This window comes from Gracilinanus agilis, chromosome 6, assembly GCF_016433145.1.
Source record: "Gracilinanus agilis isolate LMUSP501 chromosome 6, AgileGrace, whole genome shotgun sequence".
Classification (NCBI taxonomy): domain Eukaryota; kingdom Metazoa; phylum Chordata; class Mammalia; order Didelphimorphia; family Didelphidae; genus Gracilinanus; species Gracilinanus agilis.
The window spans coordinates 53,813,194-53,839,032 of NC_058135.1; the positions used below are offsets into that span (position 1 = coordinate 53,813,194).

Here is a 25,839-nt window from a genome sequence, read left to right on the forward strand (position 1 = left end):
ATAAGTGAGCCATGATAGAGCAAGGGGCCTTTGAGGATCAGAAATTCTATGGCTAAGAAGAGAAAACTGCAGAGACATTTAATAATGACATTTAAGTAAAAGAGGAATTTTCAGGGTGTACACTCCAGATATTTTCCATCTCTGCTAATAATCAGATAAGAAAATTGAAATTAAGTTACACCATGAGGATTTAGATTACATAACAAACTATGGCTTAATAATGAGAGGTACTGTATAGTTTTTACAGAAGACTGCTTGATTTTAGTTTTCAGAAAACTTTTTAAATCAAAATTAATTTTACTTATTTTTTAATTTTTCTGGGTTATAAATGTATTATCATGCAAATCATATTTCCATATTATATAAGTGATTACTATAAAACCAAAACTCCCAATCATATTCTCATATAAACAAGTGATCAATGCTGTGTTTTCCTTCTGCATTTCTGTTCCCACAGTTCTTTCTCTCAATGTGGATAGCATTCCTTCTCAAAAGTCCCTCTGGATTGTCCTGGATCATTACATTGCTATCAGTAGCAAAGTCAATTACACATATGATCATCCCACCATGTTTCAGTCTCTGTGTACAATGTTCTCTTCTGGTTCTGATCATTTCACTCTGTATCAGTTCATGGAGGTCTTTCCAGTTCATATAGAAATCCATCGATTCATCATTCCTTATAGCTTAATAGTATTCCATCTCCCTCGTATACCGCAATTTGTTCAGCCATTCCCCAGTCAAGGGACACCCCCTCATTTTCCAATTTTTTGCTACCACAAAGAGTATGGCTATGAATATTTTTGTACAACCCTTTTTATTATCTCTTTGGGGTACAAACCTAGTAATAGTATTGCTGGGTCAAAAGGCAGGCATTCTTTGGGCATAATTCCAAATTGCCCAATTCATAGGAATTCTATCTTCTCATATAAACTTTATGCCTCCCTATTTTTTTATTGTTTTAAATAATGAGGCAGAATGAGGTTCTGTCTCATTATTTAAAACAATCAAAAAAATCCAAATCAAGTTAAAATCGAAATCAAATCAAGAGTTCAAATCAAGCCTCAGACATTTCTTAGATCTTGGGCAAGTCACTTAACCTCTAATTGCCTAAGAAAAGAAGCTGCTGAAGAAGGACATGGCAAACTACTCTAGTCTCCTTGCCAAGAAAACTCCTGGACAGCAGTAGTCCAGGAGATCAGGAAGAATCAGACACGACTGAACAACAGCAACATTTTTTAACACACAATTGATATTTAATATTTGTTGAACTGAATACATTATTGAAACAGAAAGAAAAATGAGCCAAGAGTCTGAAAACCTGGAACTTAGACCATGATCTGTATCTAGCTGTGTGACCTTGGATAAATCACTTGAACTGAGCCAGTTCCCTGACCTTTAAAATGGTGTTAATGTCCATCTCATAGACTATCTCTTAGTGCTTGTTTCGGCAGCATATATACTAGAATATCTCTTAAAGATTGTTCAGAGTATCATGTGAGATGATGAGTATGTATTCTGTGCAGCATAAGCATGAGGCATCAGTAGACAACTTGAGACACCTGCAAAGTCCTCAGATGCTATCTGATTTAGTGTGAGACAGAGATGGGGGCTAAATGAGGTACCCACCTGTTGTGGGGCTGCCATTTTAATCCAGTCTGAAAAAAGAGAACAATGGTCTTTACAAGTACCTAGCTAACATTTAGGATTCTACATTCATGCAGAAAAATTTAACTAGGACATGTGTGGGTTTCCTTTTATGAACAGGAATGGTAAACAGTTGGTGTTCAAAATATGTTGTTTCTAAGCTTTCCCTAAGAACTTAAAATGGCAACAAAGAGTCTGTATTTTGAGGAAATACTCAGGAGAGAAGAATTTGGGAATCCAGTGTTTATTTGTATATGGTTTACTGTGAGACATTTAAAAAAAAGCAAAGCTTCATGACAGAGGCAGTAACTGTTGCGAGAACTTGTCTGTGGCCCTATCCACTTCCATCACTTCTTAATAAAATGCCACTTGTTGATATCTTCATCTGTGAAGAGAGAATGATATGAGAGAGAAAGATAGATGAGAGAAAGAAAAAAGAGAAATAAAGGCAGAAAAATAGAGAAAGAGAAAGACAGAGGGAGAGGGAGAGAAGCAGAAAGATAAAGACAAAACAGAGAAGGAGACAAGGGAAAAGAGAGGCAAAAAGAGAGGGAGAGACAGAGGGAGAACGAGAGGCAGAAAAAGGAGAAAGAGAGAGATGGAGGGAGGCAGAAAGAGAGAGAGAAAGAAATGGAGAAGAAAGAAAAAGAAAAGGAAAAAAAGGCAGAGAGATAGAGAAAGAGAAAAGAAACAGAGGCAGAGAAAAAGAGACAAAATACAAAGAGGAGAGAAAGAAAATCAAAGAGGGAGAAAGGGAGACAGAAGCAGAAAGAGAAAAAATTATTCTGCTTTCATTTGACACAATTAACAATGATCGTCTACTAATTCTAGGCTCTAAAAATATAAAAACTCAAAATAATAGTGCCTGCCTTCAGGGAGTTTATATACTACCAAGGTATTTAGACAGATGCAAAAGCCTCTAAACAGGAAATTTCAATTTTATGTTTAAACATCCTTTTCCTTTCCATCTCTATGGTGGAACAGAAATTTTTAGTCTCTCATATTTTCTCAAAATTAAGTCAAGCCATGTCAGGAAAGCAAAAGCTCCCAGACTTTGTTTGGTGGTCTTTCCAGACTCTAATATCATTACCCAGTAACAGCCCTAAAGTTACCACTCAAACATTGGATGAAAGGATTAGAAAGGCTGCGACTGCCTGTCAAATATTCCAATTGGGCTACTTTTATGGAGTAGCTATTTTGTTAGCACACCATATAAGGATTACTGCTTGCTTTCCCATGAAATCATGTCTGTGGATGCGTTCCTTTATAAACATCTTGGATCTCATGGTAAGCAGTTCTCATTTTTTACAATTTGCAAGTTGTAGGTCCTTCCCACATCTAATAGAAACAAATAAGCTAAAGCATGTGAAAGCAGTTAATACCTATAAGGTACTGTAACAGATATTAAACATTAAATAAATGTAAGCTATCGTTGTCACTTAGTACTACTGTTACTTGTTAACAAAAAGCAAAAAAATAGAACTAGTACATATTTGGAAAAACAAATGCTGAATATATATGCTTCTACTTTTCACTTCTTACTAGAAAATGGTACTTACTTCTCAAAACACTTTAAATACAATACTTTCCCTAAGAAAACATATTAAACATTTTTAAAATCCAATATGGACTTTTTATCTTTTGGTTAAAACCACTTTATTGATGAAGAAAAAAACGACGACAAAGAAAATTGCCCCAAAGCACAAAGCACTGTGTAACAATTTAAATTTACTCAAATTTACTAAAACTTGTCAGTGCTTGGAAGAAAAAGGCACAATATAATATAAGCATTATTTCCTTGCTTAAAAATTGGTTATTTTTTTTAGTGATTAAGATAGCTAATCTGTATAACTGTGTAAATATCTCACAGCTCAATGTGCTTAGCTACTAGAAACTTTTTTGACTGACTGATTTTTACTTTTACTTCCACACAATGACATATATATGTAGGTAGTTTGGATAACATACCTTCTTGGGAATCGAAATCTTCATTCATAGAAGCTGATGCCTACATGAGAAAAACAAAAAGCTTCTTTTTAATAAAGACTTTCCATATGGAATCTGGGGCCAGGGATATTTTATTGGGAAATTGTCTAACAGACAGGACAAGCACATTTCCCTGACTCATGAGAAGAAGGATGCTATTCCCACCATTCTACTCTACTTAAGAAGTGATCATTTTGCTAGGATACTCCACCTGGAATCTGAACTTGTGATTTTCTTTTTAATTTATAGCTATAGTTTAATATTATAAATTATATATGTAAATTATAATTTATAATTATATAAATATATAAATTCATTTCCTTTGCAATCCTCTGTATCTTATGCATTTAAAAATAATATTCAGAGAATAGGCTTCGCGGATTGCCAAACGCACACACAGAAGTTAGGAATTCCTATATTACAAGGGATTAGGACTGACCGAGAAATTTATATGAGATTAAAAGTGATGTTTATGGATTTCCTCTTTTTTTTTTTTAAGAAGACAAAAGAAGTAACTAAGGTGTTTGTTTCTGAGCATTGGACACGAATGGGTCGTTCCCCACTCCACCCTTCATTTGTGTACCCTTGAAAAACTAGTGAAATTCAACAAAAAATAAGTCATTTACATACGTAATTTCTAGGAAGTGTTTTCAGAATATGGGGCCAGCCAAGGTTCTCAGAGCTGATTTAATCTGGTCCAGGAGAGGCAAGTGTAAGTATAGAAAAGTTTCCTGAGAGAGGATTTTCCCCCCTACTTAAATCTCTTGCACAAAAAAGGGTTCTTTCATTGAGCAGAGCAGCATAAATTCCTAGTTGTTTGATCCTGTTGACTCCCAAGTGAGTGACTCAGCAAGAACAAGGATAGCCAATGTCAGCATTCTAAAAGAAATTCAGTTCCATCTTGAGGGTTTTCAAAGGTCCCCCTTTTCCACTGTTCCTTTAAAGAAACACACAGTTCAGGTAAAGCCTTTTCTTCATTCTTCTTCCCTCAATCACGCCATGGGGAAAAATGTGATTTTGTAAGCAAAGAGAGAGAAAAAAAGCTCACTCTAAAAACTATGTGTAATTCACCTTAGAGATTTTCCCAGGGCTCAAAAAAGAAGATCCTTTATTAAGCTTCCTTATAGAACAAGTTGGCCATTTGGGAGACTAATGTCAAAGAGATTCATGGCTGTCCCTGTTAGTTTTACAGACAACAGCACTTAAAAATATATGTGGAATAAACATCCTTTTACATGGCAGCCACTCACCAAGGCTGGAATCATAATTGAACAAATCTACCTTGGCCTATTCTCTCCTTTTTCACTAGGGGCAAAGAGAACAGACCACACCATATTAAGATTATTTTGATCTCAGAGGTATGGTGCCGGGAATCTTGCCATCCCAGGCTTTTTAGATAGCCATAGGGGAATTGGGAGATTCCTCCACAGTCAAGACTCTCAGGCTGGGCAGCAGCTTACATGCCTGCCTGGGAAACACATGACAATTCAGAATTCCGACGTGGTAAGGGTTATTTCAGGTCACAAACAACAAATGTTCATTCAGTCTTCCATCAGCAGTCAGATGGTCACAAGGTCCATACGCAGAATTTCCAGTGGACCTGAAACTCACTGCCTCAGTCTCTAAAAAGGCACTGGAAATGATGGAAGAATCATTGGCCTAATGCTGGGTTTTTTTTCCTGGTTGAAACAACAACCAACATACTTTTTAAAATAGCATTTTTCCTAAGTAATGGTGCTGATCCAATGATACCAGATTCAAAGGTACCCACTGGAAAAAATTGGACTGTTATATATGGTACTGTTCTTATCTCCCATGAAAGAGAGAAGAAAGGAGTTTAAAAATGGGTATAAAACCATCAAAGTATCCAACTGTAGTTTAGAGGAAATAATGGAGAAATTCTGTAAGGATAAGGCAAAAAAAAAGGAATATTTAAATCTTTCCCAAATAATTTGATTTGGTTTTCTAAACTAACTCACTGAAAGCAAGGACTGTTTCATTTTAGTCTTTGTACACCTTGCACTTAACTTAGTGCCTTAAATTATAAATGTGTGCATAAATTATTTACTTCCCCAAAAGTAAATTCTACAGGAGAATTTAATTGTTCTGAACACTGGCCCAACTATAACATCTCAATTTTGCAAATTTAGACATTTTCAACACATAATTACTAACCCTGATGCCTTCAGCTGATTTCCTTTATTATCAACGCTTACATTTTAAAACTCTGAAAAGAAACAGCTTAACTTTTCAATCTTTTAAACTTTGACAAGGGAATTACACTGGGAATTGGATTCTGAGATATTCCATTGTCTCTTGAAAAAAGATATTTTGAAATCTCTTGGTGGGTGGTGTCAAATGATATGAATATAAGTGGATGAGAGAGAGGAAAAGTTTAGTGAAAGTAGTTGTTGGTTTTCCCCCACTCAGTGCTACTTCTCCTAAAAGGTTTAAGAACTCTCCTTCCGGCATAAAATGTGCCAAGAGAAGAGAACATTTAGAATGTGGTGCTTCGGATGGGGAAGGTCTATATTCAAATCAATTCAACAAATGTTAGTTTTGTACCTGCTTAGGTAAAGGGCAGCCAGGTGGTGTAGTGGATAGAATGCCAAGCCGAAAGCCTTAACCTTGCTTGCCTCAGTTCTACTTCAGTGTCTTTTGTTGAGAAAACCCCAGACGGATATCATGAAGGGCTGGACAGGATTAAAACAACTAACAACAATTTGAAAGTTCCTGAGACGTAATAATGAAAAATGAGGAACTCTTTCCCCAAAGAAGTTTATAATTAGACAAATATGTAAGTCAGTATAACACAAATTAGAATGAGAAAGGCAATAACAAAGGTGAAACAGATTGAGAAGAGAGGTCTCTCCTCTGTCAGGGGAACAAGGAAAGGACTCACAAGCAAGATGGCACCAGAAAGGAGGGAAGAGCAGGAGATGGCAGGCAAAGTGTGCTCATACAGATAAGAGCAGGAGCTCATTTTGCTAGGACCCAGACAGATGAAGAGAAATGAGGATAAGGCAGGTTCTAGGCATATGAATAATAATGCATTTAAAGTTCTCTCCTCCAATATATGATGGCTAGCTGACGCAAGTATGGGAACACAGGGTAAACTAGCTGGAAGACAGGAAGACTCAGACTCAGTTTCCTCATCTATAAAATGTTGATAATAACAGCACCTTGCATTGATATGATCTATATTGGACTATTTATTGCCTGGGAGGTGGAAAAGGGAGGGAGAGAGAAAAAACTTAAATCTAAAATGTCAGAAAACAGTTTTGACATGTAACTGGAAAAATAAATAAATAACATTAAAAAAAGGAGATAGCATCTGTGTCATGGAGTTGTTCTGAGGATCAAATGAGTTAACATGTGGAGTACTTTGCCAACTTTAGAAAGCTATATGAATTCTAAGGGTAACTATTTTATCTTTTTTAAAATTTAAAAAAAATTTCTTTATTTTATTCCAGAGACAAATTTACACAAATTTTCCAATATTACATAATTCATGCTGTCTCCCTCCCTTCTTTCCTCCCTTCTCCCAGAGTTGACAATCAATTCCACTGGGTTATATGTGTATTGGGTGATTATTTTATATCTTAATCTCTAAGACTCTAGCTTTGGCCAATGGAGTTCCCTCTCCCACGATTCTCTATACCTCTAAAATCACAGATATGGTACTAAAAAAAAAAAAAGAAAAGAAAAGAAAATAGAACAGAGGAACCCAATGAGTTAAGAACCTCGGTTACTAGAGAAATCTGATTTAGGGAGAAACAGAGGACATCATAACAGGTCAAAACAAAGTTAGTAAATATTAATAATTCTAGTAGGAACAGGTAGCTTTTGAAGGTGACATTTAGCCAACTGTGTTTTAATAATGAATGCCTGTTCTTCTCGTGGTGGCAAAGAATTAGAAACTGCGGGGATGTCCATCAACTGGGGAAAGGCTAAACATGCATTTTCCTCATCTCTAAGCCAATGAGAATCTATCCCATCTTCCTCTCTCTCCCTTTCAAAGTTGTGGTATGTGATGGTGATAGAATACTCTTGTGCTTTAAGAAATGATGCAGGGGGTGGTTTCAGGAAGATCTGGGAAAATATATATGAACTGATGCAAAGCAAAATGAGAAGAACTATGAAAATAATCTACACAGTAATAGCAAATATTGTGAAGAAAATCAACTTAGTAACTCTGACCTACACAATAACCCAATGCCATTCCAAAGGACTCATGATGAAATATGCTATTCCCCTCCAGAGAGAGAGAGAGAGAGAGATAATAGACTCACAGTACAGATTCAAACATACTTTTTTCTCTTTCTTGTCCCTTTTCAAAATATGACTGACTTGCTCAATGACATATGTAAAACCCAGTGGAATTACTCGTTGGCTACAGGGGTGGGGTAAGGAGGGGAGGGAAAGAACATGAATCATGTAACATGGAAAAATATTCAAAATCAATTAATTAAATAAAAATTTTAATTAAAAAATCAAAATATGACTAACAAATTTGTTTTGCAGGGTTTTACATTTATATTATACATTTTTATATTTTATATTATCTTTTCAATGGATAGATGAAAGGGAAGAAGGGAAAGAATTTGGAACTGGAAAAATAATTTTAAAAGCTTTGATTTAAAAATTAAAATATTCACAAAAAGTAATTCATGAAGTATGCATTTGTAAATATAATGAATAATTAAATGTATACATATGTGTGTAAACACATGTATACACATGTGTGGATGTGGTTGTACAACAAATACATATTAACCCTCTAAATAAAAGAAAGCCCAGGGCAATTCCTGTTTTTTTCTAAATAAAATCTAAAATGCAACTCGAGTGCTAGACCAGGCTTGCCCATGTCCTGGTTCCTTTGAATTCTACAGGGCTCCAATTACAAAGCCTGATGGAAAGTTAGACTATTTAAATTTCCTGTTTAAAACCAGCAGCTGCTTGTTGCTAGAGCTGCCAAATATTTCAAAGAGAGTAGATAGCATATAAAAATAGAATAAATGAGAGACTTCTCATTAGCCTAAAAAGAAACCAGGGGACAAGCTATTACTGTATCTACAAAAAAATTACGTAGCACCATATTTTTCTTTTAAGAGATAGAACTTTGGGATTGTCTCTTAAAACATCTCCCTCGTTAGGAATAGAGGACATGCATTTTCCTCATCTCTAAGCCAATGAGAATCTATCCCATCTTCCTCACACAATCATCCTCTCTCTCCCTTTCAAAACAAACATGGAATTGTATAGTAGAAAGAGTAAAATGGCCTTAAGGAAATTCTACCCAGCTCTGTCATTTAATAGGCACAAGACATGGAGCAATGGGCAACCTCCCTACCCCTCAATTTCCTAATCTGTAAAATTTTAAAAAATAATTCTTATGCTCCCTATTTTATAAGGCTATCATGAAGATAATATGATGTTATCTTCATGCTATCTTTGACCAGGGAGTTTCAAAGTAGGTCACACATCTCTTATCCATATATGTTTTAAACAAGCAATAAGCATTTCCTCTAAATTAGTGAAAAATAGTCCCTTAACAGGGAATGTTTTAATGTATATATACATGCATCCACATCTATATTATCTCTCTAAATAAAACGATGTTAACAGATCCATTGCTGCTTTTTCTAAATAAAACATAAATCAAAGTCACTCATCTTCAGTCCTGCTCTGTCTACCGGTAGCCTCTCTACTATTTGCCAATAGACCCATGACTTTCCCATTGTCAAAAACCCCTCCATTTGTCCATCTGTCCCTGCTAGTTCTTGTCCTCTAATCAGTCCACCATTCATGGCCAACCCCCTTGAGAAGCTTTCTTTCCTCCCTCCCAAGCTTTCCTTCCTCTCCCTCTCGCACTGAAGCTCCTGTGGCCTCATTTCTTCCCTCATCACTAAACTGGATAACTGCCTTCTTCAAAGAGACCCAGGACCTCTTCATTGCCCCACTGGATGGCATCTTCTCAGCCATCATCCTTCTTGACCTCCATTGATGTCAATGACCAACAGCCCACTTCCCTCAGACACTCTCTTCGCTCTAGGTTCTGTTGTTATTGTTTCTTGGACCCTGCTTTGACCTGCTTCTCCTCCCATCTGTCTGATTGCTCAGGCTTCTGGGTAGCAATGAATAGAGTGCCTGTTCTAGAGTCAGGAAGGCCTGAGTTCAAATCCAACATCAGATGTTTATGAGCTATGGGGCCTTTGGCAAGTCATTTAACCTGTCTGCCTCAGTTTCCTCAGCTGTAAAATGAGAATAACAAGAGTAGAATTGATGTCTATGTCACAAATAGGAAGATGACACAATTAATGTAAAACATAAATAAATGTCTTCACTTCATAATCTTCATTTTACATTTTCAGAAATCTGGCTCTCCCTAGATGATATTACACCCCCTGGCCACTTTCTCTAGGACTAAGTTCACTTATGGCCCCTAAAGTACCTGACCAAGAGGAAGCACAGACACGATCATTGGTCTCCATGTGCCCCTACTACTAGACAATCTATACCTTGGCCAGCATCACTCAGCAAAACCATAATGCTATGTTCCATCCATCTCAATAAACAAAGCAGAAGAATAATCTAGTCTAGATCATCCACCCCTGACTAAAGAAGAGTTGGCGCTAAGCAAACACTTCCTTAAAGAAAAACTCAACTATGGGGGCAGCTGGATTGAGAGCCAGGCCTGGAGATGGGAGGTCCTGGGTTCAAATGTAGCCTCAGACACTTCCCAGCTGTATGACCCTGTGCAAGTCACCTAACCCCATTGCCTAGCCCTTACGGCTCTTCTGCCTTGGAACCAATACATAGTACTGACTCCAAAATGGAAAGTAAGGGTTTAAATAATAAAACAAAACTCAACTATGGCATCTGTCAGGAATCCAAGGCTAGGACCCCAGGTGAATGGTGCACAGGAATTCATGAGGAACTGCACAAATAGTAGGTAGGTGAAAGTTAAACAAGACAGAGTGTCAATGTGGAATGCCTGCCAATTTATACCTGGCTTTTTCATTCATATCAAAGGAACCTCTCTTTAGTGGTTCAGGTTTGAAGTCTTAAAAAGAAGCAATATTGACTTCATAGAACAAAGGAAAAATGCATCTGAGCCAACAGCTCCACAATATATCTAAAAAAAAAGCCTCAATAACATTTTAAGACCCTTCCCCCCTCCAATTCACCTGGGGGGACAACAGATATGTGAAAGGGTCTTTGTTTACCCTCCAATGAAATTGTTTTGGTTTCTCCTTCCCCTTGGTGAATTCCTAAATTAAAAATGAAAGCTTTAGGTATACCTGCACAAATCAAACTAAAGGTAAGATTCCACTTTAAGGAAATAAAATTGTTGTCCCAGTCAAATCTTTCATAAAAATGGAAGCCTGGTGCTGGAGTCTAGAGAAAGGATGTAATACATTGGTTCTTGTTCTGTTGTAAATTTAGTGATATCATCTAGTTTTATTTGACTTACATTTCCCAAAGGATCCCCTTCCCATGCCTAGAAAGCCATCTCCCAAAACAAAGAATAGAAAGGAGGAAGAAAAACATAGAACAAAACTAAACATCATGGCAAAAATGTCTGATATCATACAGTGTTCCACATCTATAGTCCCACCTCTTCAAAGTCATAAAAGAAGGTGTCTTTCCCATATTTCTTCTTTAGAGAAGAGCTTGGTCAGTAAAATTTTACACTCTTAGACTTCCTGTAAGGTTCAGATTTTCATCTGTTTACCCCCTACTAATAAATTAGGTAAAGTATATGGGTTTTTGCACACCATAAGAAATGGAGAAAGGGGAGGGGCAGAAGAAAATAAGAAGAAAAAAAGGAGAAAAAAGAAAAAAGAATAATTTGTCTCTTCCAAAAAAAGTAGTATCTAAAAATATAGAGAATTAACTTTGTTTTCAAGGAGGACCAATGCTGCCATGAGGTGACATCTTGACCTGTGCATGAATTGGACTTAAGTGAGGCAGAGTTGTACAAAGTCATCAGTCTCACTCTGTCTTCCAAAGTCACTGAAATCCAGTGGTAAAGCAAAAGTCAAGACAACTGGCAATAGCCAGGGATGCAGTGGATGACCATGGCATCATCAACATGTAACTGAACTCTAAGCACTCCACAGGACTTGCTTCAGCCATCTTCATGGTTACTAGAACAAACTTTTCTTCTCTATCCATTCCACTGGGCTAAGTCTTTTGACATGTTTGGTACAGACATCTCCCTAACTCACTGAAGGTTTTGTGATTCAAACAGTTTCCCACCTTCTAAAACCATACGAATATAAGATTGTTTTTAATAAAATTTCATGTTTTTAAAATATTGGGATGGTATTTTGAGGCTGCGAAATGACATGTAAACTAAACAAGGCTGGTAATTCAGTGAGTGTTTTGCAGATGCTTTGGCAGTTTGCTAAACTGAGGTTAAAGGCTTCAACAAAGGTTACTGGAAACCTACCATTTTATTGACTCTCAATACCAATGACAAAGCAGAGCTCTCTACCAAAAATAAGGAGTGATTTATAAAATCCTTAAAGAGGATTAGTTGATCTTGAATGTCTCTAAAAACCATTATGCCATGAATGGCACTACTGTAACATTTCAAAATATACTTCAGTTTTTTGGAAGAACAATTAACATCATGAGGGATTCATATTTTGTAAGAAGGTTCTTGTCAGCAGGCAGTTTCCTTCTTTGTTTTTGTAGCCACAGAAACTGTGCTTGGCATTTCATAAACACATGTGAATTGATTAATAGGCTTGATCAAATAGCTCTGGGAATGCAATGTAAGAACTCACATTGTATCAGAATTTGCTGTACCCACATTTGCAGGGTAGAACCAGGATGGGCTTTCTGATATGACTTACATAGAACATAATGGTACTAGTTGAAAAGGGAGAATTCTATCTATAAAAGGGAGGACAAAGGGTGAAAAAAATGTGATTATTTGATAAAAGGTCAATAAGTCAAATAATAATGAAGTTGGCAAAGGATTAGCATTTATAAGAATACTTTTGGAGAAATTTGAGAACCAGTTCGTCGTTGGAATCACACATATGTACATGAACACAAATTTGTGTAATCTAAATTATATGTTCAAATCTGAAAAACATTGACTAGTTTTTGGAAAATCAATTGTACCAAGGGAAATGAAGTTCAATAAGGCTAAAGTGATAGGTTGGAGAAAGATGGTGGTGAGACTGAAATGCCAGCCTCACAAGTTGGCATTTTATCTTAAAAGTAACAGGGAGCCATGGAAGACTGTTGAACAGGGGAAAAGATAGGATCAGGTCTGAGCCTTAAGGACATTATTCCAGAGAACTGAAGGGAGAAAGGGCTGGTGATGGAGAGGCAGATTGGAGGGTTTGACATCTGCATCCCATTTACAGAGATCAATTGCTGCTGCAATTGGCCAAACTATTATATCCTAGACCCCTAGGACAATGTAATGGTTCTATTCTATCCCTCAGTTTAAAGTAATCGTGAATTTGGCAAATATTCAGTCAATGAGAAGTCACCAAGCACCTACTATGTGCAAAGACTGGTCACTCTAGCCATTGCTTTCAGTTTCCTATTTGTGCTTCCTTTCATAAATTTCTATAATTGAACCCACTAACCTTATTTGCAAAGTACTTTGTTACTACAGCATCCTATGTAGATGTAGGTGATTCTTCTTTTCCTTGGGCTAAAACTCTCCTCTAAGCTGCCTCCAGATGGCCAGTTTCTCTCAAGATCAAGGAACGCCAGGAAAGATCCCACATGCTGAAGTACCATTTCCAGGGCCAAAAAGTCAAGCCAGCCATCATTTATTAAGCACCTACTATGTGCCAGGTATTGTGCTAACATACTGGAGATACAAAGTCAAGCAAAAATAGTCCTTGTCCTTATGGAACTCTTGGTCTAATAACTCTCAGTACACAAAAGATATATACAGGATGGACTGGAGATAAGAGAGAGAGAGAGAGAGAGAGAGAGAGAGAGAGAGAGAGAGAGAGAGATCTAAGATAGTATTAAGGGAGGAGGAAAGGTTTCTCAAGAGGGAGAGTTCCAGGCAGGGAAGAAAGTCAGTGAAAATGCTTTTCTGGGGCTGGGATGGAGGGTTTTATCTGAAGAAGAGCAAAGAGACCAGAGGCATCAGATCAGAATATATGGTGCCAGTAAGGTGTCAGACAACTGAAAAGGAAGGAAGGGTCCATATTATGGAGGACTTCAAAACCTATCAGGGGCGGCATAATGGTTTCTGCCATTTCCTAGATCCTTTACTGATAGTATTCAGTGTTTTGCTGCGGTAACACAAATTATTTTCCTAACATGCCACATCATTTTAATTCCTCTCTCTAAAACTGGAAAACCACAGGATGGCTTTCTTCTGGTTCTCCCACTCCTAATAGAATGTTAAACTTAATTGCATTATGAGCAGTATGGCACAGTGGTTCACCCACAGATACTTCCTGTATCGGTTCCTGTTCACTATTTAGTACCAAGTTCAGTATGTTTCCTTTCTTTGTGGGTTTCCAAATAACATCTTCTGGAAAGCAGTCATTCTCCTTATCCAAAAAGCTCATCTTCTCCTGATCTTGCCAAGTGGTAGAAATGGAAACGTCCCAGTTCTACCACCCAGCTGAAGAGTGTGTTTCCCCAGTCACAGATGCTATTCCCAAAGCAGTCAAAGCAGTGTCATGATGAGCTAACTGGGATATATATATATATATGCATATATATATATATAAATATATATATGCATATATATACACACACACTACTGGCTAATGAACACTTTGCTTCTTCTGGGCCAACCAAGCAACCAGTGAAGCCTAGAATTTATTGTTTCCATATGGGCAGAATGCTAAAAGTAACCCACTAAGGCTTGACATATATAATGCCAACATCGGAAGTTGCACTGGGAAACCACTGAGCAAATTAAACATGAAGACATCACTAAAATAACAAAAAATACAATAATAATAAATTATTATTTATTTTATTTCTTATTTATTTATTTAAAACTAAGGAAGCATCTGGGAATGTCTACCCAGATTTAGAAGTCTCAATGCTGTTCTGAAGAGATGAAATGGGAAAGAGTAGTACTATAGAGTTCAAAACACTGATGCTGCAAGACAACTCAATGGACCAAACTTTGCAATGGTGGAGTTGATACAGTATTTGAAGATATGTCTGGATCACTTGTTCAAGTAGTTCCATGTTTTGTTCCTGAGGGCATTTACCAAAGTTACTATTTTTTAACTTTTAATAAGTATACTTTTTAGAATAACGTGATTCCTAGGCAGTTGGGGAGTTCAGGGGACAGAAAGCTAGACTTAGGAGTGCTGAGTTCAAATCTTGATATTTATTAGCTATGTGACTTTGAGAAAGTTGCCTGAGTCTCAGACTCAATTTTTTCTTCTATAATATGGGAAAAATAATAGCATTTATTTAGCATGTATAATAAATATATGTATATATATATTTTATATATTTAAAAAAAGCATACATAAACCTGCTTTACAGGGTTGTGAGGGTCAAATGAGATAATACATGTAAAGTACTCTGCAAAACTTAAAGCAGGTAGCTAAATGATACAGTGGATAGAGTGCCGGGCCTGGAGTCAGGAAGACTCATTTATCTTCCTGAGTTCAAATCCAGTTTCAGACACTTACTCACTGTGTGACCCCAAACAAGTGATTTAATCCTATTCACCTCAGTTTCCTCGTCTTTAAAATGAAGGAAATGGCAAACCATACCAGTATCTTGGCCAAGAAAATCCCAAATGAGGTTAAAAAGACTTGGACAAAGCTGAAAAATAACTGAACAACAACAAACCTTAAAGTGATCTATTTACCATCATCATCATCACAATCATCATTATTATAATTAATCAACCTCTGTTCCCATTTCCTGGCACTGCCATTGCAGAAGCATAAGAGAGCTTCACAGGAATAAGAGCCTTTATATTTTCTTCATTTCATAGGTGAACACAACCAAATAATTCATTACACACAAGTGTTTTTACAAGATCATCTCCTCTGATTCCTCACAAAAACCCTGGAAAGTAGGTAAGTGCTTTTATTTTCTCCATATTTTACAGTTGAAAATGAAATTGAAAAAGGTCAAAGGGCTTGTCCATGTTTGCACAATCACTGAGAAGGCACAATCCAGGAGGGCCACCATCTTTTTTTCTTTTTAATTCCAGTTTGGAAGACTCCAAAAGCATAACAAGAATAATCTTTAAGAAAGCACTGTTGCCTCAATTCTATGATAAGGCATAGAAATAGGACTTTTATAAAGCATGTAAGTTTTTAGAAAACTTTCAATTTACACGTGGGATCTTTGGACCTAGAATTTTTCTATTTGCTATCTCGTGTTTTAAAAAATAAAATAAAAAGAAAACACATACTTTTACCATGATATGGCTTGGTTTTCTGAACATTCATCTGTTTGCTCAATATCTTCCAAATAGAAAACTTGAAATGAATAAAAAATTAATTCCATGGACAGGATTTCACCAGGAAATACAGAGAGTCAAGACTATCTTAAAAGCTTGAAAAAAGAATTTGTGATCTGAATTTTACTGAAATAGAAGAGAAATGGTTTTTTTAAGGAAAAAAATTAAAATCTTCAATATTTCATATTTCTTGCACCAAAAAAAATTTGTAACACACAACTCCCAATAATAAGAGGAAAAAAAGGCTCAGACCCAGTGATTAGATAGTATTGACAGCCTGTTTCAGTCTTAGTCTCAGTCTTAATGGGTAGTAACTCATAGTAACACCATATCAGAGACCATATTATATTATACCTAAGTGACAATTCATCTTGCTACCTGATATTAAGAAAAAGAGAATCATAGGAAATCATCTCAAAATTAATGAGCCTTCAGGAAAATACAATTAAGATTCCCAGAAAGGATTTTAGGGTTTTCTGATTATTGCTTGGTGAATTTTTGGGGTGGGATTGTGGGGTAAGATCTCAAAACTGTTTTTTTAAACTGCTGCCTCAGAAAATTCTTGCCTTTTTGGGCATTTGGTCTCATTTCACTGCTGGATTTTCAGAACCTCTGCATTTCTCCCACATGATATAGAACAAGCTAAAATATATGTAATGCCTTTTCTTTACCCCTTACCTTCTTCACTATGGATCTGGCTTCCTCTTCACTACAACAGAAAGGGCTGTCACTTATCTTCACATTGACACTGAAATAGAAGAATTTATCAATAGTAAACAAGGAAAAAGATGAACAAAAATAACTGAACAAAAAAGAACGCACCCAAGCAGTTTGCCTCAGCGCAAGCCCTCAGATGAGGTATGAAATTATGAAATGAAATCATTTCAGCGAGTTAAAGGTCCAGTAAGTATTCTTAGGCAAAGTTGCAAAGATAATTTATAAGACAAATATGTGCCCCAAATTATAGGTTCTTCAGGATCAGTGTTTGAAAAAGGGAATAAACTTAGCCTTGTGCTCATCTAGAATGTGACAGGTTCTTATACATTGATACTTTGTCATCATTAAATGAAAACAAGGAAACTGAGAATAAATAAGCTTAACTGTAGCAAAAAGGTTTACAAGATCTATAAGAATAACCAGAATCGTCCGCCATCATGATGGACTTCTGAAAAGAGGTTGTAGAATCTCTCTCCAAATCTGGAGGTTGAGAACTAAGAATGGTTGAGGGGGTGGGCAGGGGGACAGCTTGGTCCTCCCCAGGTCAGGTTGATCTTTGGTGACCTTTACAGAAAACATTTTGGCACATTCCATGCAACCCTAATGTTTTAACCAAATTTATTTTATTTATTTGTTCATTTGCTTATTTAGTTTATTTATTTATGAGGAAAAAGATAATTTTATAGAGATAGTAGAATATTTTAGCCTCAGTTAGATGCTCAAGTCACATCAATTCAATTCTGGAAAGCCTGGTGCAGTCACTTCCTACCCCTGTGTCTTTTCAATTTTTCTGAAAAAGATAAGACAGCTAGGTGGCCCAATGGACAGAGCACTGGACTTGGGATCAGGAAGACTCACCCGCCCGAGTTCAAATCTAGCTTTGCATACTTACAAGCTATATGACTGTGGTCAAGTCATGTAAACCTGTTTGCCTCAGTTTCCTTATCTGTAAATGAGCTGGAGAAGGAAATGATAAACTACTCCAATATCTTTGCCAGAAAAAACCCAAATGGAATCACAAAGAGTCAGACACATCTGAACAATAACAAAAAATATGAGTCAAATTAGATGGCTTTTAAAACTCTTTTAGGTCCCTAATTCATATGATTTTATGATTTGACAAATCAACCCTCATTTACTAAGTATTTGCTATGTAATGGGTATAGCAGTAGATTAAAAAAAATGCGCCTGCCCTCAAGGAGCTAACAATCATGTGGGTTGAGGTTAGGGTTATTTTAGAAGCATTCTTCTATGCATGTAGCAGCAGCCCTCAATGTTTCTCACAAGAGTTTGCTAAAATAAAGGAAAGCTTTCTTCTAAAAAATAAATGAAGGCTTTGCCATAATTCTGACCACCTGTACTTCAATAGATTGAAAGTGCCATTACCCAAAAGGACAAAGGAAAGGAAAATTTTGTCTTCTGAAAGAGACTCATTTGTTTGACAACTTGGTTCCATTTTCCCCCTAAAAATGCCATCTTTTAATTCACCAAAAGTAAACATGTACTAGTTATTCTCCATTACTGGTTAAGAAAAAGCTTGATGTAGTAATTATAAAAACTGCTTGAATGTTTACATGTTTTTGTTTTTCAGTCATTACCTTCTCTCTTAGAATCTAGACTAGGTATCATTTCCAAGGCAGAAGGAGAGGTAAGGGCTGGGCAAATGGAATAAAGTAATTTGTCCAGAATCACACAATCAGGAAGTATCTAATGCCATATTTGAACCCAGGACCTCCCATATTTAGGCTTGGCTCTCTATTCACTGGGCCACCTAGCTGCCCCCTTACATGCTTTTAAAATAAATATATATATATATATATATCATGGGCTTAAAAGACCTCTAAAAGTCAGAGGAGGGAGTGGCTCATAACCATCATACACTGATTAAGCAGACAAATAAAATAATATAAAATATAATCAGTTAGGCCAGATGCTTACCATTTTATACCTCCTTGATCAACTTCTTTGTGAAGCAAAGCTTTCCAACATTTGTGGGTAGATTCGATAACTTCATGAGCAAAATCCTAGGTTACCAGCAAAAGAAATAAATTAAAATAGCTATATTTATTTTGTGAGCAATGCGATATATTTATTTTAAAGACAAACACATGAATAATTCCAGCAAATTTGTTAAAAACCAATTTAGCACCAAAGTTCATTATGCAATTTTGGAAAATTTAAGTCACATCAAGGTGATTTTAAATTCCCTCCTACTATTGGAATTTAATTTTTAGTAACATTAGCTAGAATTACATAGTCTAATAACTGCAATCATGACATTTGGCACAAAGATGTAGATGATACTGAGTCAAAGAGCATTGGAGCTTATGGAAAATTTCTTCTTGTGCATTAGAACTCTAAAATAGGAAATTACTTGATTTTTCCCCCTAAAAATCAAGTAATTTCTATTAAAGCGATTTTCCATTTTTCAACATCAGCGATTTTACCACCCTTCAGCCCACATACACACTTGTACTCTACCCCACTCCTAAAACTTTGTATTAAAACCAAATGGGAGTGACTTCTATGGTTTTTCATAAAAACTACCATTTGACCTTCCAAAAGACATCTATCTAGATTGTCCTAAATGAAGTGGGAAAGGGATTTTTCCAAGAAAATCATCTGAAAAATTCAGATGTTCATTCTAGGAAACAAAACCCATGCAGCAGAAAATTTCAGGCAAAAACTTTTCATTTTAATTATTATTCTAATTTAATAACTATTGGGTTAGTTAGAACTAGTCTTAGCATCCGTTTGCATTGCTTATTTTTTTAAAAGTTGTCAGAATATGGGGGGGAAAATGGAAGACATCTCTGTAACTAACTGAATTTGATTTGTTATATTTTCTCTGTGAGATGTGAAAACCACAATTTAAAGCAAAATCTTATTTAGAACTAAACTTAACTTACTTAACTAAACTAACTGAACTTAACTTCAAATGACAAGAAATGAACTTGCATCTAAAACTATTTCTGATTTTAAAAGTCAACATGCAAATAACACCGTGATTAAACTATTAGTTATTCTTAACATGTCATACCCATGCCTGGTTCTGCTTTCCTCCTTTGTCCATGAATATATATATATATATACATACATATATATATACACACATATATATGTATGTATATATATATGTTATATAATTTAGTATTAAATTATTTAATTATATTAAAGATTATTTCTCCCTCCCTAAAATAAAACCAAAGCAAACAACAATGATTACTAGTTCTATATTCAGGCTTAGGTTTATGTACATTGTTCCTTTTATACAATCATACTGTATAAACAGTTTTGATGTTCTACTTTTTTTTCTCCTTTATATTATTTCACATAAATCTTTCCCTAATTTTGTCCTTTTACTTATCATTCTTGGTTACATTCTGTTTGGTTATACTGCTCACCCATTACCAAATTATGAGATATTTTGGTTGTTCCTAATTCTTTACCATTACAAAGAATACTGATCTAAATATCTTTACATGGTTCTTCCCCTCCCACATGCTCTTCTTTTGGATAATGCCTTTAGGTTATGTTCTCAATCCTGGGATTATAGGACCAAAAGGGATGATTAATTTTGTAACCCAGAATACTATGGAAAGATTCCACCAATTTGCAAATCCATTGACAATGTAAGAGTGTCACCATTTCTTTATAATTTTCCCAGCATTTAATTAGTCATTTTTTATTATTTTGGATAATTTACTGGATTCCATATATTAAATGGAAGAAGTAGATAGTAAAGCACAAAACTACTGACCTAGCACAAAAATTATGCAAACTACACAATTTTTGCACTAAAAAAGAATATTTTGTTGAAAACTTAGACTGTATAAAATATATACATATAAAATATGTATATTGATAGATTTGGCCTGGGGGAAAAAGGAATCATAAAATTCACATGCAGGTTTGAGGTGTTTCACATAGAGTGAAACATCATTTGCATCATACTGATTTAGAATATGTGGTGATTCAAATCTGGAAGAGCTCATTTTTTTTTTGTTTTTTTGTTTTTTTGTTTTTTTTTAACCCTTGTACTTCGGTGTATTGTCTCATAGGTGGAAGATTGGGCAATGGGGGTCAAGTGACTTGCCCAGGGTCACGCAGCTGGGAAGTGTCTGAGGCCGGATTTGAACCTAGGACCTCCTGTCTCTAGGCCTGGCTCTCACTCCACTGAGCTACCCAGCTGCCCCGGAAGAGCTCATTTTTGAGGGGAAAGTTGAAAATTTTTTTCTTCCTCTGAATATTGCAAAGGCTTTCTTCCTGTGAGGAGCATACCGTTGAATGCTGAAGGCTTCCTCCAGACAAAGGAACGAAGAAATTACAGATTACTTCCATATGAGTCAACTTCTGAGTCTAGCAATTATTGGTCATACGGTAAAGAGTTTTCATGAGAGGAAATTCAGAATGGCAGAAAGACACACTGGTGTCAGAGCCAGAAGCCATGAGTTTGCGTTCCAGCATCAACAGTGTTTACTTGTGAGATCACAGCCAAGACCCTTAACTGGTCTGTTATCTCACTTTCCTCAACTGTAAATTTAAAACGTAATGCTTATACTAGACTGAGGAAGCATGCATAAGCCCGATGATCTTATTTAACTATGAATTATTCATTAAGCTAGAGTAATTTTTTTAAAAACTCTTTTTTAACTCTTTTCTTTAACTCAGTACTAAGTACTTGTTCCAAGACAGAAGAGTGGTAAGAGGGAAGTGTCTGAGGCCAGATTTGAATCCAGGATTTCCTATCTCCAGTCCTGCTTCTCTATCCACTGAGCCACCTAGCTGCCCTTCTAGATTTACTTTTAAATTATTTTTAATATGCCTCATTTATCTGTTATCATCTGTACCTATGGCGTTATTGTTGTAGGGAACTTCTGATATGGCAATTCCCTCTACCAAGCACCTCTTCCTAATACTAGACCAGCCTTATGCCTCTATATTTTCTCTTACCTTATTTATTAGAGCATATTTGCATATTAACTTACAGCTAACATATAAGCACTCCACTGGAAAAAAAATCAAATGATATTTTTTTTCCTTTTTTTTTTTTTTAATTTTTTAAAACCCTTACCTTCTGTCTTGGAGTCAATACTGTGTATTGGCTCCTAGGTGGAAGAGTGGTAAGGGTGGGCAATGGGGGTCAAGTGACTTGCCCAGGGTCACACAGCTGGGAAGTGTCTGAGGCCGGGTTTGAACCTAGGACCTCCCGTCTCTAGGCCTGGCTCTCAATCCACTGAGCTACCCAGCTGCCCCCTCAAATGATATTTTCTAAGGAAAAGCTTTTCAGGAGCTTACTTGCTTTCTCCAGTTATTCTGAATTAGTGAAGATTTAATATATTGCTCTTTTTTTCCCCTGTGGGTTATATCAAAAGAAAAAAAAACTACTGACAACAAAAAGTCCAATGATACTAGCTTATTTTTATGTATTTCAAGTCAGGCATGGAAGCATAAAATCTTAGTAGAAAGTTACTCAAGGATTTATGTAGAAAATGAGCTTAGCTCCCTCTTTGCCATATCCAGAACAGCAATTGGAGAGTTTTGCACTGAAGAGGGTGTATTCCTGAGCCCTGGGAAATCGGTATGGGAGAATCTGGCTAAACATAAACAAATATAATGATGAATCAAGAGACAAATTCTCAGGACTGTGGCATAAGTTTTCCCTCTAGGACAGGTTGGGAAAAGGAACATTATCTCATTTCTTTTTGTATTTTCTATTAGGATTTTTTTTAATTCTTCTGACAAATCACTAATGAAAATTAAAATGATTCTTTAACTTAAAACAACATTCAAAATATCTACTTAAAATGATTCTTTAACTTAAAACAACATTCAAAATATCTACTTAAATACAGTTATAGTACCAGAATAAGGGGCACATTAAAGAGTTTTTTTGGATCACAGAATCCAAAGATATTCACATTATTTTAAGAAGCAGAAATCAGTAGGATGCATTATGAAAAGTATATCCAAATGTATGCCGACCTCACCTTGTCTTTAAACTCTCCATTAAAACCAAATGTATTTTCTGGTTTCCCATCTGGCACTTTGTAAAATCTGAACCAGTCAACTGTTGCCTCAAGGTAATTTGGTTTATACTTCCTCACATCATCAATACCTATAAATGATGACAAAAGAAAAGTTTCATTTGAAAAGTGATTGTCTGGCCTCAGACACTTCTAGCTGTGTGACCCCAGACAAGTCACTTAACCCCCTTTGTCTAGTCCTTACTGCTCTTCTACTTTGCAACTGTCTCTTAGTATGGATTCTAAAATGGAAAGTAAGGACTTAAACAAGAAGAAAAAGGAAATAATTGTCATTTTTTTAAAATGCAATACGGTAGTAAGAAGGAAATCTGAGGTGCAGACCTGAGACTGAGGTCAGGTGGATGAGTCATCAGGAGACAAGAGAGCAAGGATTCTCGACTTTTCAACCCCCACGTTTCCTGGCTTTCAGGAAATCTTTCCGTAATGATCAGTCAATGATGCATCCCTTATTCAATATGAAAGGACACAGAGCTACAGTTTACAGGGCATATGGTAGCCTAACTACACAGTGAGTGCCCAGCATGGAGGAAACACTTAAATACTGACAGGCACATGGGAAATAAAATAAAGAGACTGATTTTTTACAAAAAAAAAAAAAAACATGAACTTGTATGTTGTTGTTGTTGCTGTTGTTGTTGTTACTTGACATGAACATTTTTTGAATTTTTCAGTAGGATAACAGAGTGACTTTCCAAGTGTTCCCCACAGTCCCCTGAAAAGCTACTCCTATTCACTAGGGCCATGTGCATCCCTGGTGGGAACCTCTGAAGCAGGACCAGCCTGGAATCATTCAGTGGGTCAGCATGAACCAGGGCAGAGGAGAAAGCCCGAAACCTTGACAGCAACTGAAGTTTGAACAGTGTTCCTTTTCCTGTGAAGGGGGTACCCTGCTCCTTTGAGCTTTATATTTTTTTAAAATTTAATTGATTAATTAAGAAAATTTTTCCATGTTACATGATTCGTGTTCTTTCCCTCCTCTCCTCCCTCCTTCCCCCTCCCACAGCCGACGCATAATTCCACTGGGTTTTACATGTGTCATTGATCAAGACCTATTTCTATGTTATTAATATTTGCACTAGGGTGATTGTTTAAAATCTACATCCCCAATCATATCCCCATCAAACCTTGTCAAGCAGTTGTTTTTCTTCTGTGTTTCTACTCCCACAGTTCTTCCTCTGAATGTGGGTAGCATCTTTCTTATAAATCCCTCAGAATTGTCCTGGATCATCGCATTGCTGCTAGTCCAGAAGTCCATTACATGGATTTCTGGATTCACATCCAGAGAAAGAACTGTGGGAGCAGAACCACAGAAGAAAAACAACTGCTTGATCACATGGGTCAACGGGGGTATGACTGGGGATGTAAATGATCACCCCAGTGCAAATATCAATAATATGGAAATAGGTCTTGATCAATGACACATGTAAAACTCAGTGGAACTGCACGTCGGCTGGGGGGAGGGGGAGGGAAGGAGGGGAGAGAAAGAATGTGAATCATGTAACCATGGAAAAATTTTCTTAATCAATAAAAATTCTTTTCAAAAAAAAAAAGTCATTACATCCAATTGTGCCACAGAGCTTTCTTTTAAGCAGATTCCCTTAGATTTTTCACTGTGACTCTCAAACAAGCCCCTCAGTCAGTGGAATCTCTCCTTCTCTCTCTCCATCTTCCTTTCCCTGCCCCTGGGAAGGATAAGCTTTTTTCTCACTCCCAAACGCCACCTGCAGACTAAACTTCTCTCTCATTATAAGAACCACATGATTCGCTCAATTCCTAAGATATTGCAGGGGCAATGGGAGAGCTCTCTAGGTCTTGCTGGAGGAATGGGGAACCTGCCAGACTTAGGGGGCTCTCTCAGTAGTGGGGTTTCTGGGATCATAGGATCTAGATAATGGTAGTGGATAGAGTGCTGGGCCATGATCAGGAAGATCTGAGTTCAAATCTAGTCTCAGATACTTGCTAGCTGTATGATCCTGGGCAATCCACTTATCTTTTGTTCACCTCAGCTTCCTCAAACGTAAAATGGGGATAATAACAACATCTACTTCACATGGGTACTGAGAAGATCAAATAAGATAATACAAGAAAGTGCCTGGCACAGAGTGGTGGCTATATAAATCCTTATTTCCCTTTACCCCAACCCATAACTGTAAAAGCAATCGGCTCTGATCTGCGAATAGCCAGACATGTTGCAGAAAGCATTAAAGACAGGAAAGCCTGCAAAATCTGGCTCAGGTAAAAATGCCAAGTCCAAAAGGCAGTTAAGAGTCCTCAGTTATTTGTGTTCATCCACTCTGAGGATCCCATACAACCTGGCCAACAATAAACTTCATAATATTCTATCTGATTGGTCCAAGCTTTCTGCTCAGCCACATCCGGCCTTACTTAGGTGGTCCTTAGGTCATCGAGGAAGGTGAGAGACTTAAAAGTCCTTACCTGCCATCTTGGGATCAATTCTGAGTATTGGTTCAAAGGCAGAAGAGTGGTAAGGGCTAGGCAATGGGGGTTAAGTGACTTGCCCAGGGTCACACAGCTAGGAAGTGTCTGAGGCTAGATTTGAACCCAGATCCTCCCATCTCTGAGCTTGGCTTTGAATCCTCTGAGCCACCCAGATGCCCTGAAGGTGGAAGATTTTTGAGGTGCCCTGGTGTAATAAAAGATTAATTAGAAGAGTCAATGGCTCCAGTGTATGAAGGGGAAACTCACTGCAAGTAGAAATAATTTCATTCTTTATACTTATATTTTAGTAGGCTTTAATAAATACTTGCTGATTCATTAAATAACAAAAAATAAAATAAAAAAATAACCTGGAAAAAGAGCTTCCTTGAGGAGCCCAAAGGAGCCAAGAAATTGCCTCTGTAAAGAAACACTGGATCACTTTGCTCAATGGTGGATCCTTGGGCAACAATACTTTATAGCATAGGCTCATATGCAAACAACTGTGGAGTAGGAAATGATTAAAGATGCTCCAGCACCTCACAAAACACTGAGAAGGGAAAAGAT

General features: G+C 36.6%; 1 protein-coding gene across 4 annotated transcripts in view; it reads right to left on the reverse strand.

Annotated features, from left to right (window-relative positions):
• Positions 1-1,872: 1,872 nt before the first annotated feature.
• PPA2 (inorganic pyrophosphatase 2) overlaps positions 1,873-25,839 on the reverse strand; it is a 156,795-nt gene continuing 132,828 nt past the window's right edge. For 3 of the 4 annotated variants that reach the window (XM_044680907.1, XM_044680908.1, XM_044680909.1), the window contains 5 exons: positions 22,780-22,907; positions 18,728-18,813; positions 16,751-16,820; positions 3,613-3,652; positions 1,873-2,029 (listed from right to left, as the gene is read on the reverse strand). In XM_044680907.1, coding sequence (XP_044536842.1) covers positions 1,992-2,029; positions 3,613-3,652; positions 16,751-16,820; positions 18,728-18,813; positions 22,780-22,907 — 362 coding nt within the window. In that variant the 3' untranslated portion in view covers positions 1,873-1,991. Of the gene's footprint in view, positions 2,030-3,612; positions 3,653-4,260; positions 4,323-16,750; positions 16,821-18,727; positions 18,814-22,779; positions 22,908-25,839 lie in introns of all 4 variants that reach the window. The other variant, XR_006506510.1, reaches the window with a different exon arrangement.